The 14,236-nt window shown below is 43.8% G+C and overlaps 1 protein-coding gene across 2 annotated transcripts; it reads left to right on the forward strand.

The window, feature by feature from the left end:
- Positions 1 to 2,513: 2,513 nt before the first annotated feature.
- ifih1 (interferon induced with helicase C domain 1) lies at positions 2,514 to 14,146 on the forward strand. 2 transcript variants are annotated; one of them, XM_084689755.1, is made up of 16 exons: positions 2,514 to 3,058; positions 3,382 to 3,544; positions 3,795 to 4,082; positions 5,693 to 5,749; positions 7,366 to 7,592; positions 8,402 to 8,612; positions 9,674 to 9,891; positions 10,376 to 10,483; positions 10,833 to 10,956; positions 11,115 to 11,330; positions 11,509 to 11,765; positions 12,011 to 12,160; positions 12,447 to 12,608; positions 12,783 to 12,976; positions 13,082 to 13,175; positions 13,515 to 14,146. In XM_084689755.1, exons 1-16 carry the CDS (start codon positions 2,624 to 2,626, stop codon positions 13,710 to 13,712), a joined length of 3,102 nt encoding a protein of 1,033 aa, XP_084545881.1. In that variant the 5' UTR covers positions 2,514 to 2,623; the 3' UTR covers positions 13,713 to 14,146. The 2 variants fall into 2 exon arrangements, with proteins under 2 accessions (XP_084545881.1, XP_084545882.1); XM_084689756.1 differs by lacking the exon at positions 5,693 to 5,749.
- The last annotated feature ends 90 nt before the right edge of the window (positions 14,147 to 14,236 follow it).

The following is a 14,236-nucleotide window of genomic DNA, read 5'->3' on the forward strand; positions in this document are numbered from 1 at the left end:
AGAATGTGTGTTCCCACTGTAACTGCTTCCCAAAGGTATTAAAACTTCGAAATATCCTTTGGGGTAGTTATTTAATCGATTCACATTAAACCAGAGCCATTTTTTCTTACTTAGAGTCAGCATAGAGCCATTACCACCGAGGTCACCATTTCTGACAGCCGTCAGAATGTGTGACCCACAAAAAAAAAATGTTTTAAGAATGTGTGTTCCCACCGTAACTGCTTCCTAAAGGTGTTATAATTTCCAAAGATCGTTTGGGGTAGTTATTTAATCGATTCACACTAATCTGGAGCCATTTTTTCTGACTTAGAGTCATCATAGAGCCATTACCACCGGGGTCACCATTTCTGACCGCTGTCAGAATGTGTGACCCACAAAAAAAAAATGTTTTAAGAATGTGTGTTCCAGGGCCGGATGCAGCCTGCTTTGACTGGGGGGGCAGTGAACATTTCTGGGGGGTCATTATGATTACGGAAGGGGGTCGTTTAATTTTTTATATAACCATTTTTTTCTTATTTTTGAGTCTACTTAACAATCCGAGTGTTAATCAGGCACGGAGCCAGATGTTACACACATTCGGGGCTTAACCCAAACCCATGACACATCCTCGGTTCGATCTGATTCTGGACAGGATCCTTCACAGTGCGAGCGCGCGCAGCACGCGAGCAACATTTTTGGGAATTAATTTGAGCGCAAAATAGTTTTTTGAGCTCTATGTAAAATAAACCGCTGCTGTTTTCCAATTGGTAAAAACTTTTGCTATGAAGGTGATGTCTTTATCATTTCTGGCTCCAAATTGTCGACAGGGGAAGCAGAAACATGCATGTAGCTTGACTGAGTATTCTAACCAAGTTTGAGAGCGATGCCTAGGACCTTGGATGAAAATGCGCATGGGGTACGTTTGCAGAACAGGCCGCATTGGATTCAAACCATGCTCGCCTTCACCCAGCAGCGGTAACGTTGGTACCGGAAGACAGGGAAGTGATTCCACTCGGACCAGCACGCTCTGCCTGCTCTGGAGTATGAGTTTAATATCCCTTGTCGCTGGGGCAGTAGTAGATGGTTTGGGATCAGAAATCGATGCATGATTAAAGGTTTTTCTTTGTAGGTACAAACATGCACGCAAGAATCGATGGCTAACGAAGCTAAAAGAAGCGACCACTGTTAATGTCTTTAATCCGTGTATCTCAAATAAAGATTACAACTGAAACAGAAGTATGAAATTCCAGGGTCTAACATTAAACACCAATGCTACACTTTACTATTCGTCAAAAGCCCTCCACAAAAGACCGATAAACAATAACTTCGAGAACAAGTGAGTGGCAAGAGATTCGAGGTTGATTAAACATTTATCGGTAAACGTGGATTGCGGAGCTCTAACATACGTTGCCCATTATAAACCAGACAATCACTGGTAAAAAAAAAAAAAAAAAGAAGCCTATTACTGAAAGCACTAACAGACTTTTTCATAGCTTCAACATGTAACCATATAGGCTGAAGTCAGAAGGAGCTTGGTGGGGGCGCGACAGAAATCTGGGGGGGCGCGGCAGAAATCTGGGGGGGCGCAGCCCACCCCAGCCCCCCCTGGATCCGGCCCCGACCGTGACTCTTAAACCTCGATACAGCGCGCACACATCATTGCTGCATTTGAAATGCCTCTCAAAAGCTTTGGTTTTCTGCACAAAATGGAGTTCTTCCTTTACCGATTAACTCCAACTTCTCATTAAAAGTTAACCTTGAAAACAGCGCACATACTGCAACAAACCCCTTTGTAACGAATTTTGTTGCAGTTCCACCAGAGTTCCACTGGGAGTGATCGCGGTCCAGTGCAAAATGAATGGGTGTCTATGGAGCTCCCCTTAGTTTAGCTATGGAGCTAAACTAAATTTGTCTCTTTCGCCTGATTGTCGTTGAGAAATCTTAGATTCGATTGTAGTTTTTGCATGTTTTCAATATGTATTATAGGTCAAAAGTTGAATTAACGAGTACTTATGTACTTTCGATTTTTTACAGGGTGACTCGTTGTTGTCCATAACCATAGAGTTAGCATTCTGCTAATGAATGCTGATTGGTTCGTGAAGGACTGACAACGACCAGAGATCCCGCTTGATGGTATCCAAAGCGGAACCAGAATGTCAGAGCATTAGCAGAGAATGTCTAACCATAGCTAGAAAGATGGCATTTTCCTCCCAACAACGGAGGCAGCAAAATTCTGATAGGGTGACAAAAGGGGATTTTTTTCATTTAACTCCACACATTCCAACACAAACTGAATAGACAGGAATGAAAGGTTTATTTCAGAAACATTGTCTCTAGATTGTCAAATTATGAATTGATAAAATAAAATAAGAACAGATTACTTTTAATATATATATATATATATATATATATTAGAATATATTAGGCCCTCTCTGAGGGCCTAGACTATGGCCATGACAGTTCCCCACAGACCCCCAGCGGCGAGTGACAGAATTGCTCAATCAAAAAAGAACCGAAACGAAATCGAAAGTGATTTCATTGACACTGAAATGCAACCAGCTCACTCACTTCTGACTAAAGTGCACTCGGTTGGCTAGTGTGCATCCAGCTATCTTCGAGGTGGTACTGACACGACGAGGAGGAAATGGGCACTAAGGATGATAACGTTTGGAAAACTCTTATCGATGTCTTCAAACCCAGGTTGCGCAAACTGATCCTGGTCGAGCCTGTTCTGGATTACCTAGATTTCATAGACGCAGACCAAAAAGAACTAATAAAAAACAAAGCAAAGACAGAGAGCAACATCCGGGCTGTTGACGTACTCATTGAAACGCTCATCAGAAAACAGTACCCGGCTGGCTGGTTCAGGTCCTTTGTAGTTGCCCTCTCGGCAGCAGGTTGTCAACATGCTGCGAGTTATGTGGAGGGTCGCCCTCCAAGCCCCTCATTGGAGGCAGAGAATGACTACTGCGTCCGACTTATTGAAGTTCTCTCACCCACACTTTTGGAAATGAAGACTAATGATGTGTCCCATAGGTGTTTTGAATTAGAAATTATCAACCAGGAGGACCTCGAAGTTGTGAGTAGTCTATGTACTGTCTGTTAGCCTGTGTGCCAACTATGCTATCTACTTGACCTAAACTCAGATCCATAGTAGCGTACATACACCATTGCATGTTTTGAATTAGGCTACATACGTAGAAATATATAAAAGTTTCTGTTATAGTCTATGAAATTGTATTATTGTGCTGTAGATATAGCCAACTGTATATTTTCTGTTCATATTTACTATGTGTGGTTCCACGGTTTAACCAGAAGGGGGGGTACTAATCCACTAATTAAGGAGCTGAAAGAAGTTCTGCATTACACGGTGCAGTGTAATCATGTTCAATAATATCTTAGATTTCAGCTAAAACTCCAAAAGAAGGAGCTCGTGAACTGCTGAGAAGGGTGGTGAGATGTCCTCCTGGCTGGTTCTCCACCTTCCTGCTGGTCTTGCGAGACACAGAGCACATTCCCCTGTACAGGGAGCTGACTGGAGGAAGCCCTGGGGAGGAGGGGAATGGTAAAATGTCACTGTTGTTGACGCTGCTTCCCCTGATATAAATACATAGGAATCGTGTTTAAAATAAGTAAAACATTCAAAAAGCCTTACAGATCATTGGAACAGATTTTAACTTGACCTCAATTAAAATTGTTTCACATACGCCCATAGAACTGCCCCTCAACCAACCTCTACCAAAGTAACTTTGTACAGTGATTGATTCCACACTGTACTAAAGTGTTTCTGCTCCCCCCCCCCCCCCCCCACCCAGAGCCAGGTGAGGATGGGGACGGACCTCCAGGGGAAGCCCCCACCCAGGGCCAGGCCCCCACCCAGAGCCAGGCCCCCACCCAGGGCCAGGCCCCCACCCAGGGCCAGGCCCCCACCCAGAGCCAGGCCCCCACCCAGAGCCAGGCCCTCACCCAGAGCCAGGCCCCCACCCAGGGCCAGGCCCCCACCCAGAGCCAGGCAGCCCAGAGTCCTGAAGGCTCGGAGGACGACACCCTGGACAGCAGCGGCGTATCAGGGATGAGCATGGATGAGTCCTTAGACACTACAGGTCAGATCATCCTTATTACAAGGTGCACCTGCACCATAGTGAATTAGTAGCAGTAATAGTATGAACTTTAGTAGTGTAGCAGTAATAGTATAAACGTTAGTAGTGTAGCAGTAATAGTATAAACTTTAGTAGTGTAGCAGTAATAGTATGAACTTTAGTAGTGTAGCAGTAATAGTATAAACGTTAGTAGTGTAGCAGTAATGGTAGGAACATTAGTAGTGTAGCAGTAATGGTAGTAACATTAGTAGTGTAGCAGTAATGGTAGTAGCACTGTAGCAGTCTTAGTACTTGGTACTTAATGGTAGAATCAAAATAAAATCAAATGCATTTCTCTGTGACCTTTTACAAGCTATGTCACAGAGGGCTTGACACACACCCATAATACTGCACCTACACCAAGCTAGACTCTCGTGGGAAACAAGGAGATAGTCCCAGGAGACCTCAGTGAGAGCAGTTCAGTCAGGGCTCCCCTCCTCCAGAGACGATTGGTGAGGCCAAGAGGTGCAGACCAGAGGCTGAACATAGACATGCATCAATCATGCTTATATATATATATATATATATATATATATGCATATATACACATACATATATATACACATACATACATATATATATATATATATATATATATATATATATATATACACATACATATATATACATATATTTATATAAGCATATATACTTATGCTTCTACTATATAGTCGAAGTATAAGTAGAAACACTAGTATTAGTAGTAGCGGTAGTTCTATAGTAGTAGCAGTTGTAGTACTATAGTTGTAGCAGTAGTAGTACTAATAGTAGTAGCAGTAGTAGCACTAATAGTAGCAGTAGTAGTACTAATAGTAATAGCAGTAGTAGTACTAAAAGTAGTAGTAGTACTAGTAGTAGTAGCAGTAGTAGTACTAATAGTAGCAGTAGTAGTACTAATAGTAATAGCAGTAGTAGTACTAATAGTAATAGCAGTAGTAGTACTAGTAGTAGTAGCAGTAGTAGTACTAATAGTAGTAGCAGCAGTACTATAGTAGTAGCAGTAGTAATACTAATAATAGTATCAGTAGTAGTACTAATAGTAGTAGCAGTAGTAGTACTGTAGTTGTAGCAGTAGTAGTACTAATAGTAGTAGCAGTAGTAGTACTAATAGTAGTAGCAGTAGTATTATAGTAGTAGCATTAGTAGTACTAATAGTAGTAGCAGTAGTAGTACTAATAGTAGTAGCAGTAGTAGTACTAATAGTAGTAGCAGTAGTACTATAGTAGTAGCAGTAGTAGTACTAATGGTAGTAGCAGTAGTAGTACTAATAGTAGTAGTAGTAGTAGTACTAATAGTAGTAGCAGTAGTAGTACTAATAGTAGTAGCTGTAGTAGTACTAATAGTCGTCAGTCAGTCACAGTATTCCAAAGTCACCAGGAGAGGGGGCATTTGAGTCATTTTCATTAAAGTTTAAGTTGTACCCAATTTCATTTTGTTGTTGATATATATATAACTTCTGACTTCACACAATACATGTATGCATTGTATGTGATTATGTTTAGACTGCAGGAAAATAAGATCATAAGCATGTCTTCTGTACAGAAAATGTAAAGAGACTACTGTGATCTTTTTAGATCTTTACCAAGAACAGGAAGAGCAAAGTAGGGACAGCTTGGATGTCTCACTCTCAGGTAATTCCCAGACAGAAATATACATTTAGCACTGTCCATTTCTCTTCAAATCCTCACCAAATCATTCAATATTTGTACTGAATCCCATCTTGTCCCTAGTTATGATCTCTGAAGCTCTCCCTCAAAACTAGGCTAAACAGAGTCAGTGTCTCACGTTTCATCTGGAAGAGAACGGGGTTGAACACCTTTGGAAGAAGGTGGACATTCTGGAAATATGCAGTCATGGAGGGAGCTTCGCAAAGCTGGCCTCAAATGAAGGCCAAATGTTCCGACCAGCGTGTTAGACATACAATATCGTAAATTCAGAATCAGTCAGCTGAAAACTGTGGACTCTAGTCACATTTTCCTCAGCCGAGTCATCGTTGTGGCGCTGAGTTCGCTCTTCATTCTGTTTTTTTGTCTCTTTAGATCAAAGTAATGAAAGACAGGGTTTTAATGGATGAGTTCTGAGTGCTTGTCCTATTTGGCTCAGAAAGTGTGTTCCATGTGCATCCTGACAGACCTCACAGATGTTCAAATGTTCAGAGCGTAGCCACGAGACTCCTAATTGCAAACACATGCTATACAGGCCGGGCAGCGCTGCATTGCTATTCTTTGATTTTGTATCCAAATAGTTGTAATTCAGAAAACAAATCTAGTATGAGAGTGATGCTTCTAGCCAAATATAAAGCTGCTTCTTCCTGAAGCAGCTGTCTCCCCATTCATTTCACATCGCTGACATGATTGGTACACTGAGCCAGCCAATCAATTTCTGGCAGTAGCCCACCAGAAGGGTGTCCGTGACATCATCCAGGTTTTATTTGGAGCGGGGAGTCAGGGGAGAGGAAGGAGAAATGACAGGTGGGCCAGGAGAGGAGTGCTCCGCCAGGTGAAGCTGAACACCCACACAGACAGATGATGCCAATCAAACAAGTCTCTCATGAGGGCCTTTTTTTATTGCTCTCATTACTCGCCAACAAACTCACATTTGTTCTCATTACATCACTATTAAGGCAACAAGCTACCATTTGTTACACCATGTCGGAGTATGTATAATGTAATACACGTACGCTTGTATTTTGGAGGAATTCCCAGTTAAGGCAGAGAAAGCGCACACGTCCTAGGTTCATTTTCCATCACTGTAAAGCAGTTGCATATGAGCTCTCCAGTTGGCAATAGGAACTCAGTATTTTTGAATTAAAACCAGTCCCTGTGGCTTTGCTATCTTATTGACATTGTGTTTAGCATGGCTAATGATGGAATTTCCGCTAATAAGTCTGAGGTCTGGGAACTGCTACAACAGGACTGGGAGATCACCAAGGCTGCAGTCTACTTCATATTGACTTTAGGCTCCTATCTCTCAATCTCCATAACTGCATGCTGCCTCAGTCCATTTTAATACTGAGCCTTAACACAGGCCTGGGTCCTCTGACAGAATGATCCAGAGTTTGCCATGTACATGATGTTATTCTAACAGACCGCTTGAGGTCACAGCTCAGTGGAACATCAAAACCTCCAAAACAACAACAAGCAGAGCCTTTTCCTGCTGAGAGAGTAGGAACCATCGGCCCTGACTCCAGGTTGCTGACATTGACACCGTTCAGGTCTCCAGACTGAAGCTCTGCTTTACTTTACAGATGGCAGCGACACCTCAAGTTCTGCCGGAAGCCCCAGGAAAGCTGACATTGTCCTTCGAGATTATCAGATGGAGGTTGCGCGACCTGCCTTGGAGGGGAAAAACATCATTGTCTGCCTGCCGACAGGAAGTGGCAAAACCCGAGTGGCAGTGTATATTACTAAACAACATCTGGACGGCAGGAGGAGAGAGGGCCTGCCTGGGAAAGTGGTGGTCCTGGTTAACAAGGTACCACCTGTGGCCTCACCTCGTGCTAGGACGTTCTGTTCTTCCCTAGACCTACTGTACTCACGTCAGGCATGCACATGTCTACTGATGGAAAGAGAGATTCTGTGGGAATATTGTGGAGTGGAAAATGCTGTGCCACAATCAATCAATGTGGTATCACGCACCACAAATGATAGGTTCAGTTCAGAGTAACAAAAACTGCATTTTACAACATTGCAGTTTAGCTCTTATTTCCTGGCTCAGACTGTCTCTCGTCAGGATAGTTTTACTGTGTCAGTGTTAAATAAAAAACATGTTAAAGTAGCTACAATAGCACAGTAGTGGTAATTTTACAGTCACAGTCATGTCATTTCTTTAGTAAGTATTCTACTGTCTTCCCCATATGAGCTGCTCTGAGTATGGCATCTTGTTCATTAAGGGGAGGGAGATTTTTATTTAAGAAGAGTTTCTTAAACAAACTACAGGAGATCCAAATAAACAAAGGGGAAATGGAAAAATAGCTTTCATCAGCATGGTGTTTGTGGCAGGAAAGGCAAAGTCCAGTGAGGACCGCCCTAGAACACTACATAGACCAACATGGACCACGGCCAATCTGAAACCCAGCCTCAAACAAAGACCTAATGTAGATCCATAAGATACACACATGCACTTGTCAACACCACCTAAACCTTTGGATTTACTCATTTCGTAAACAGAGGCTCCTGCCAGGAGAGGGGCGTTATCTTGTTGCAGCAGCTACAAGCTGATACACAGATAATGCCCTCTACAGCCGTACACTGATTCAAAGTTATGTGATCTCTGTCCTTTAGGTGCCCTTGGTTGAGCAGCATTACTCCACAGAGTTCTGGAAGTTTCTGAAACACCAGTACAAAGTGGAGAAAGTCAGTGGAGACTCCCAGCTCAAAATCTCCTTCACTCAGATAGTCCAGACGAACGATATCATAATCTGCACTGCCCAGATCCTGGAGAACTACTTGGAGAGGGCCAATGATGGCGACGATGAGGGGATTCAGTTATCAGGTTTGGCAAAATCTTCTTGACATTCGACATTTCCTTAATTGTCCAAACTGTTCCAGAGAAAGATTTTTTTTACGTCACATTGATTCCACTTTTACATATATACTGCACTGTATACAGTATATTCATATTGATGAGATATTTTATCAAAGAGGTATATTGGAGTTCTGTAGGCAAGTCAACTGCCCTGCATGGTTGCCACTGCCAGGGTTTAGGAGCTGCATGTTTGTATCCTATGGGAGTTCATCTGACAGGTTCTTGTCAAAGTCATCTGTTTCCCCCTCTCCCGTCCGCTACTGTTGGCTCTCCCCAGTCCAGAGAGGAACCCCAGCCCCCTTCCCCTCAGTGGAACATATGCTGTTTGTTGAAACGCCTCAGAAAACGCTATTTTTTTTTTCCTTTTTTCCCTTCCTCTGGCTTCCAAGGCACACGTCTGTTTAAGCCATCAGCGGCTGGCTGTTCATATTCACATGAGAGTGTCTGTCACTGCATCAGGCTGGCTGTTCCACTCCTCACTCCCAGGCTCTCCAGAGACTCGCCTGCCTGACCCCCTTTAGAAGTTGCATTTGCAGCTTCCTCTACGATCTGTGAATGCTTCTTGGCTCGTAACACATCTCACATTGCTGTGAAACGCACATTTCACACAAGTCTTGTTTTGGGGTTGTGGTGACCGTGGGGTGTGTTTCAAACTGCGGCGTTGGAATTCCTAGAAAAGTGCTGGTTTGTTTGGGGAGACACCGAACCAGAGTGTAATTTGTGAGTGCAAATAAGCCACCTCCATATTTACAGTACAAGTTCTAAACCAGAGACGAGACAAGAAGATCAGATACCGTGGTTTTACTGGAGGGAAATCATTTCTTTGAACCCTGCAGCAGTTTAAACATCCCCTATAGCACAGTGCAGTAGCTTAGGAGTGAGACTTGGTGCTCTGCTAAGACTACAACCCATGTAGTGTTCTCTCTGTTTTACCAGACAAGCTGAGGGGCTAACCTTACTGTCTAACCAAATGCATCCCATGAATCCTGATGCTGTGTTATAATTATCATGTGTTCTCTGCCTTGTAGATTTGACCCTCATTGTAATTGATGAGTGTCACCACACACAGAAGGGAGCTGTCTACAACAAGATCATGATCCGCTACCTGAAACAGAAGAAGAAGAACGCTTCGTTGAAGAAGTTAGCAAAGAAGATTGTGCCCATTCCTCAGATCCTGGGCCTCACTGCCTCACCTGGTGTTGGAGGAGCCAATAAAATGGCGAAAGCTGAGGAGCACATTTTACGAGTAAATACTTAAGCGTGCTCTGCCTCTTTCTTTCTTTCTTTCTGTTCCCCCCTTCCCCCATCTTCCCCTTCTCTCGTCTGTCTTTCACACACATACTATTCCCACAGCCTTGATCTCCTCTCACTCAGATCCCCTCCCCTCCCTGGTCCGAGGCTCGCCCTCCTGATTCTGTTCGAGCCTCGCTCAGCCCCTCCAAGCTGTTTCCAATGTTCCACTCAGCCCCTGTGCGCTAGGCAGCCGTAAACCTTCATTTGCCTGTCATACTTGCACTGCAGAGGGAAAGATCTGAAACAGCTTTTTTGTTTGTTTAAAACTGTAGTGGTGCTCATCTAGCATTAGCGCACCACTAGATAAAACACCATTAGTACTGTGACATAATACACCTAAGAATCTGATTACATTCTCCTGTTAGACCTCTAGTATTTGTGCTGATTACCCTGTATATCATGTGTCCAATGACCTGTCTTTGTTTTGTGTTCTGTAGATCTGTGCAAACCTGGATGCTTCTGAGATCTTGACTAGGACTGAGAATCGTGGACCTAAAAAGAAGGAACCACATAAGAGGATTGCTACGGCTGAAGAGAGGAATGAGGTAGAGGTTTTATTAGAGATTAAACACCCCTTTGGCCTGAATTTGCCGATTTGGTTTGATTGGAAAGTAAAACAATAGTAGGCCTACATCTAAGAAAGGGCTTCATTGTTTAACTATAATGTAAACATTGTTTCCATTATTAGCGCCTTTCCAAGGAAGTCTCGAAGCCAAGTTTTCGGAATCATAAAAACTTTCAAACCACCTTATTTTGAGTTTTGATGTTAATAACGTTGCTCTGTTTTATCACATTTTGCTCAAGCTAATTAGTCCCTGCAGCCTCCATGATTCGATGACCTCACTGACGTATTGTTCCAGGAAAACAAACACAGACTTGAAACTCTTTTTCCAGGATCCCTTCGGGGATGTAATCAAGGGCATCATGAATGACATCCATGGCCGTGGTGAGCTGTCTCCCACCTGCGACCTGGGCACCCAGAACTACGAGCAGTGGGTAGTTCTGATGGAGCAAAATGGTAAGAGTTCCCCTCTTCTACAACGTCAAATAAAACTACATCTCCCATAAAGTAGTGTGATCCAACTAGCCTGAATGTATTCCTAACCCTAACCCTAAAAATTGAAATAAACCTTCACAAACACAGGATAGGAGAATATGAATCTTTCTTTCTTACAGCTGCAAAAGAGGAGAACCAGAAGGTGCGTGTTTGTGCGGAACACCTTCGCAGGTACAATGAGGCGTTGCACCTGAGCAACACCATCCGCATGAAAGACGCCTTCAGCTTCCTGCACAAGTTCTACAAAGAAGAGAAGAAGAAGAAAATGGCTCTGGAGGAGGACCCGCCCATAAATATAACTGAAACGGAGATGTTTCTCTTCGATCTCTTTAAAGGTACAGCACAATACTGGAGCGACAACACAAGCACAGGTTGTTGATAATGTACTGTAAAACAGTACAGTGTGTTTCACTGTAGTATAACAACACACAGGCACCAACACGCAGAGATGGGAGCTAGATAAATGGTCATCTGTATTTGTAAGACACAGTTCTCGTCATCCCTGTTTTGCAGGAAAGAAGGCACAACTGCAGCAGTTGACCAAGCATCCGGAGTATGAGAATAACATCTTGTCTCAGCTGAGAAGCACCGTTCTTCAGGAGTTTACGAGCAGGATGGAAGCGCGAGGGATAATTTTTACCAAAACCCGTAACAGTGCCATAGCTTTAAGCCAGTGGGTTCAGGACAACCCAAAGTTTGCCGAGGTGGGAGTGAAAGCGTGCTACGTGATAGGAGCGGGAGACCAGAGTGAAGTGAAACCAATGACCCTTGTGAGTACACTCCTGTAAGATGTGTTTTAATGCAAGTTTCTGGGACTACCAGATTATGTTTCCATCGCTGTTTACATGGTCACCTTCCATGGGTTCTGGGCTCTACGGTAGATGCTTCATGTCATGTGACTGATCTCTGTTCCAACCATGTCATGTGACTGATCTCTGTTCCAACCATGTCATGTGACTGATCTCTGTTCCAACCATGTCATGTGACTGATCTCTGTCCCTCAATGTGTGTTCAGGCTGAACAAAGGGAGGCCTTGAAAAAGTTCCGGAACGGAGAAGTGAACTTGCTGATCGCCACCACTGTGGCGGAGGAGGGTCTGGACATAGCAGAGTGCAACTTTGTCATCCGATATGCCCTGGTGACCAATGAGATAGCCATGATCCAGGTCAGTGGGATTTCGAAGAGATAACTGCCTAAGCCAAATCTGAACTAAAGTAAAAACCTTGTCTAGTCAGTTTTGGGGGGGGTTTGATGGCTTACCAAAATACTTGTCATCCTCATGACCAACTCTATAGGTGAAGCTCAATAGATGAGTATTTGACTGCAGAGGGTTGCAAGTTCATATCTCACCCTATACAGCACCTGGGCTAAAAATGTGTTCTACACGAAAACGTCAGTATGAGTCCTACCTTGACTCTTGGATGTTGTTCCTGTTTCCTGTTTCCTGTAAGGCCCGGGGCCGAGGCAGAGCAGAGGACAGCAGCTACATCCTGGTGGAGGAGCAGGGCTCAGGAGTGGCTGAACGGGAGCATGTGAATGAGTACCGCGAGAGCATGATGAGCAAGGCTATCGAGAAAGTGAAGAAGCTTGATCCAGCAGTGTATGAGAAAAGGGTAAGCGCAGGGTGTTCAGTTTCCTGTAGGTCAGTCCTGTTTTGAATATCCTGAATCACAAAGAAGGGGTTGATTCATTGTTAAATGACTTTATCACACTAGAGTCACACTCGTATAGAAGTCTCCAAACCCACAGAGCTCAAACTTATTTCCAGTGTTTGGTTGCTCTGCTAGATTCTAGAGTATCAGCTCCAGGCTATTATGGAGGACAGAGTGAAGAAGACTAATAAGAAGCAGAAAGCCATGAAGATGGAGAGTCCGTCCAAAGTGATGTTCAACTGTAAAGGCTGCAGCAAAACAGTCTGCTCTGGTGAAGACATTCAGATCATTGAAAGTATGCACAGAGTCAACGTTTCTGCACAGTTTGGGTAAGAAGTTTAAACAAATCTCTTTCTAGCTGGTAATACTATACTATAGCAATACAATAAATGATTTGCAAATTGACAGCTTTTCTTTTTCTTTTTTTTTTTCAGTGAACTTTTTATCAAAAGAGAAAACACGTCCCTTCGTGAGAGGATGCTGGACTATGAGACCAACCTGGTCATAGCTTGCAAGGACTGTGGACAGGTACAGTGTGACAATGTTACTGGTACAAACCTGCCTGGGTCCATTGTAATGGAATGTGTCTTTGACTATCGGTGAGGTTTCCATGAATTCTTCTGGTTCTTGAAATCAGATGACACATAATCTTTTCTGTACTTAGGGGAGGGTGTAGCTCAGTGGTTAGAGCCCTAGATTACAGCTCAAGAGGTCAAAGGTTCAACACCCCTTCCCACCCCCTCTTTTTTGGATAAAAGTCTCTTCTGAATGAATGACTGAATAGGAACCGCAGGTACATGTGCAGTACCTTACAGGAGAGAGTTCTCTGTAGAACCGTGTCTGACGTGTGACTGTGTGCTGTTCCAGGAGTGGGGCTCCATGATGCTGTTCCGTGGTATCGACTGTCCCTGTCTTCACATCAAACACTTCGTAGTGACCTTCGATGGAAGGAACAAGACCTACACCAAGTGGAGTGAACTCGCCATCAAGTTCCCTGCCTTTGATTACGCTGAGCATGCCAGTCTAGTGGCTCACAGCTCTGAGGAGGATGACGACAGCATGTAGGGGCTGGGGCACAGCAAATGGAATCACGTTGCCGTCATTGTGGTAGTGTTTGCATGTTACAGTATGTGTGTCTTTTTTAATTTGCAGTCCAAATATGAGGAAGCAATTGATTTGATTGCAATCGTGTTATAACCGCAGTGAGCAATTTTGTTTTTTTCTCTTTGAACTTTTCATCAGTTTGAAAAACTGATTTTGTTTACGCAGTGAAGAGAATGTGTATGGGGTATGGGTCAGACATGACAAGTGTGTTGAATCAGTGTGAAGCCAAGAGAGGTGCCCTTTCCCAACACGAACAAACAACGTCAATCAGAAGAAGCAAAGTTAGCTACTTAACAACATGAATGAATCACAGGTTAGGTGACACACTTCCTCTGGCAGTCCTCTGAGGGTGGTGCTCTGACGTCGGCCCCCCTGCCCCCCCTCCTGCCCCCCCTCCTGCTCCCCCTTCTGCCCCCCCCCTGCCCCCCTCCTGCTCTCCCACCTGCCCCCCCTCCTGCTCTCCCTCCTGCCCCCCCTCCTGCTCC

This window comes from Hypomesus nipponensis, chromosome 23, assembly GCF_054491055.1.
Source record: "Hypomesus nipponensis isolate SF chromosome 23, ASM5449105v1, whole genome shotgun sequence".
In the NCBI taxonomy this organism is placed as follows: Eukaryota; Metazoa; Chordata; class Actinopteri; order Osmeriformes; family Osmeridae; genus Hypomesus; species Hypomesus nipponensis.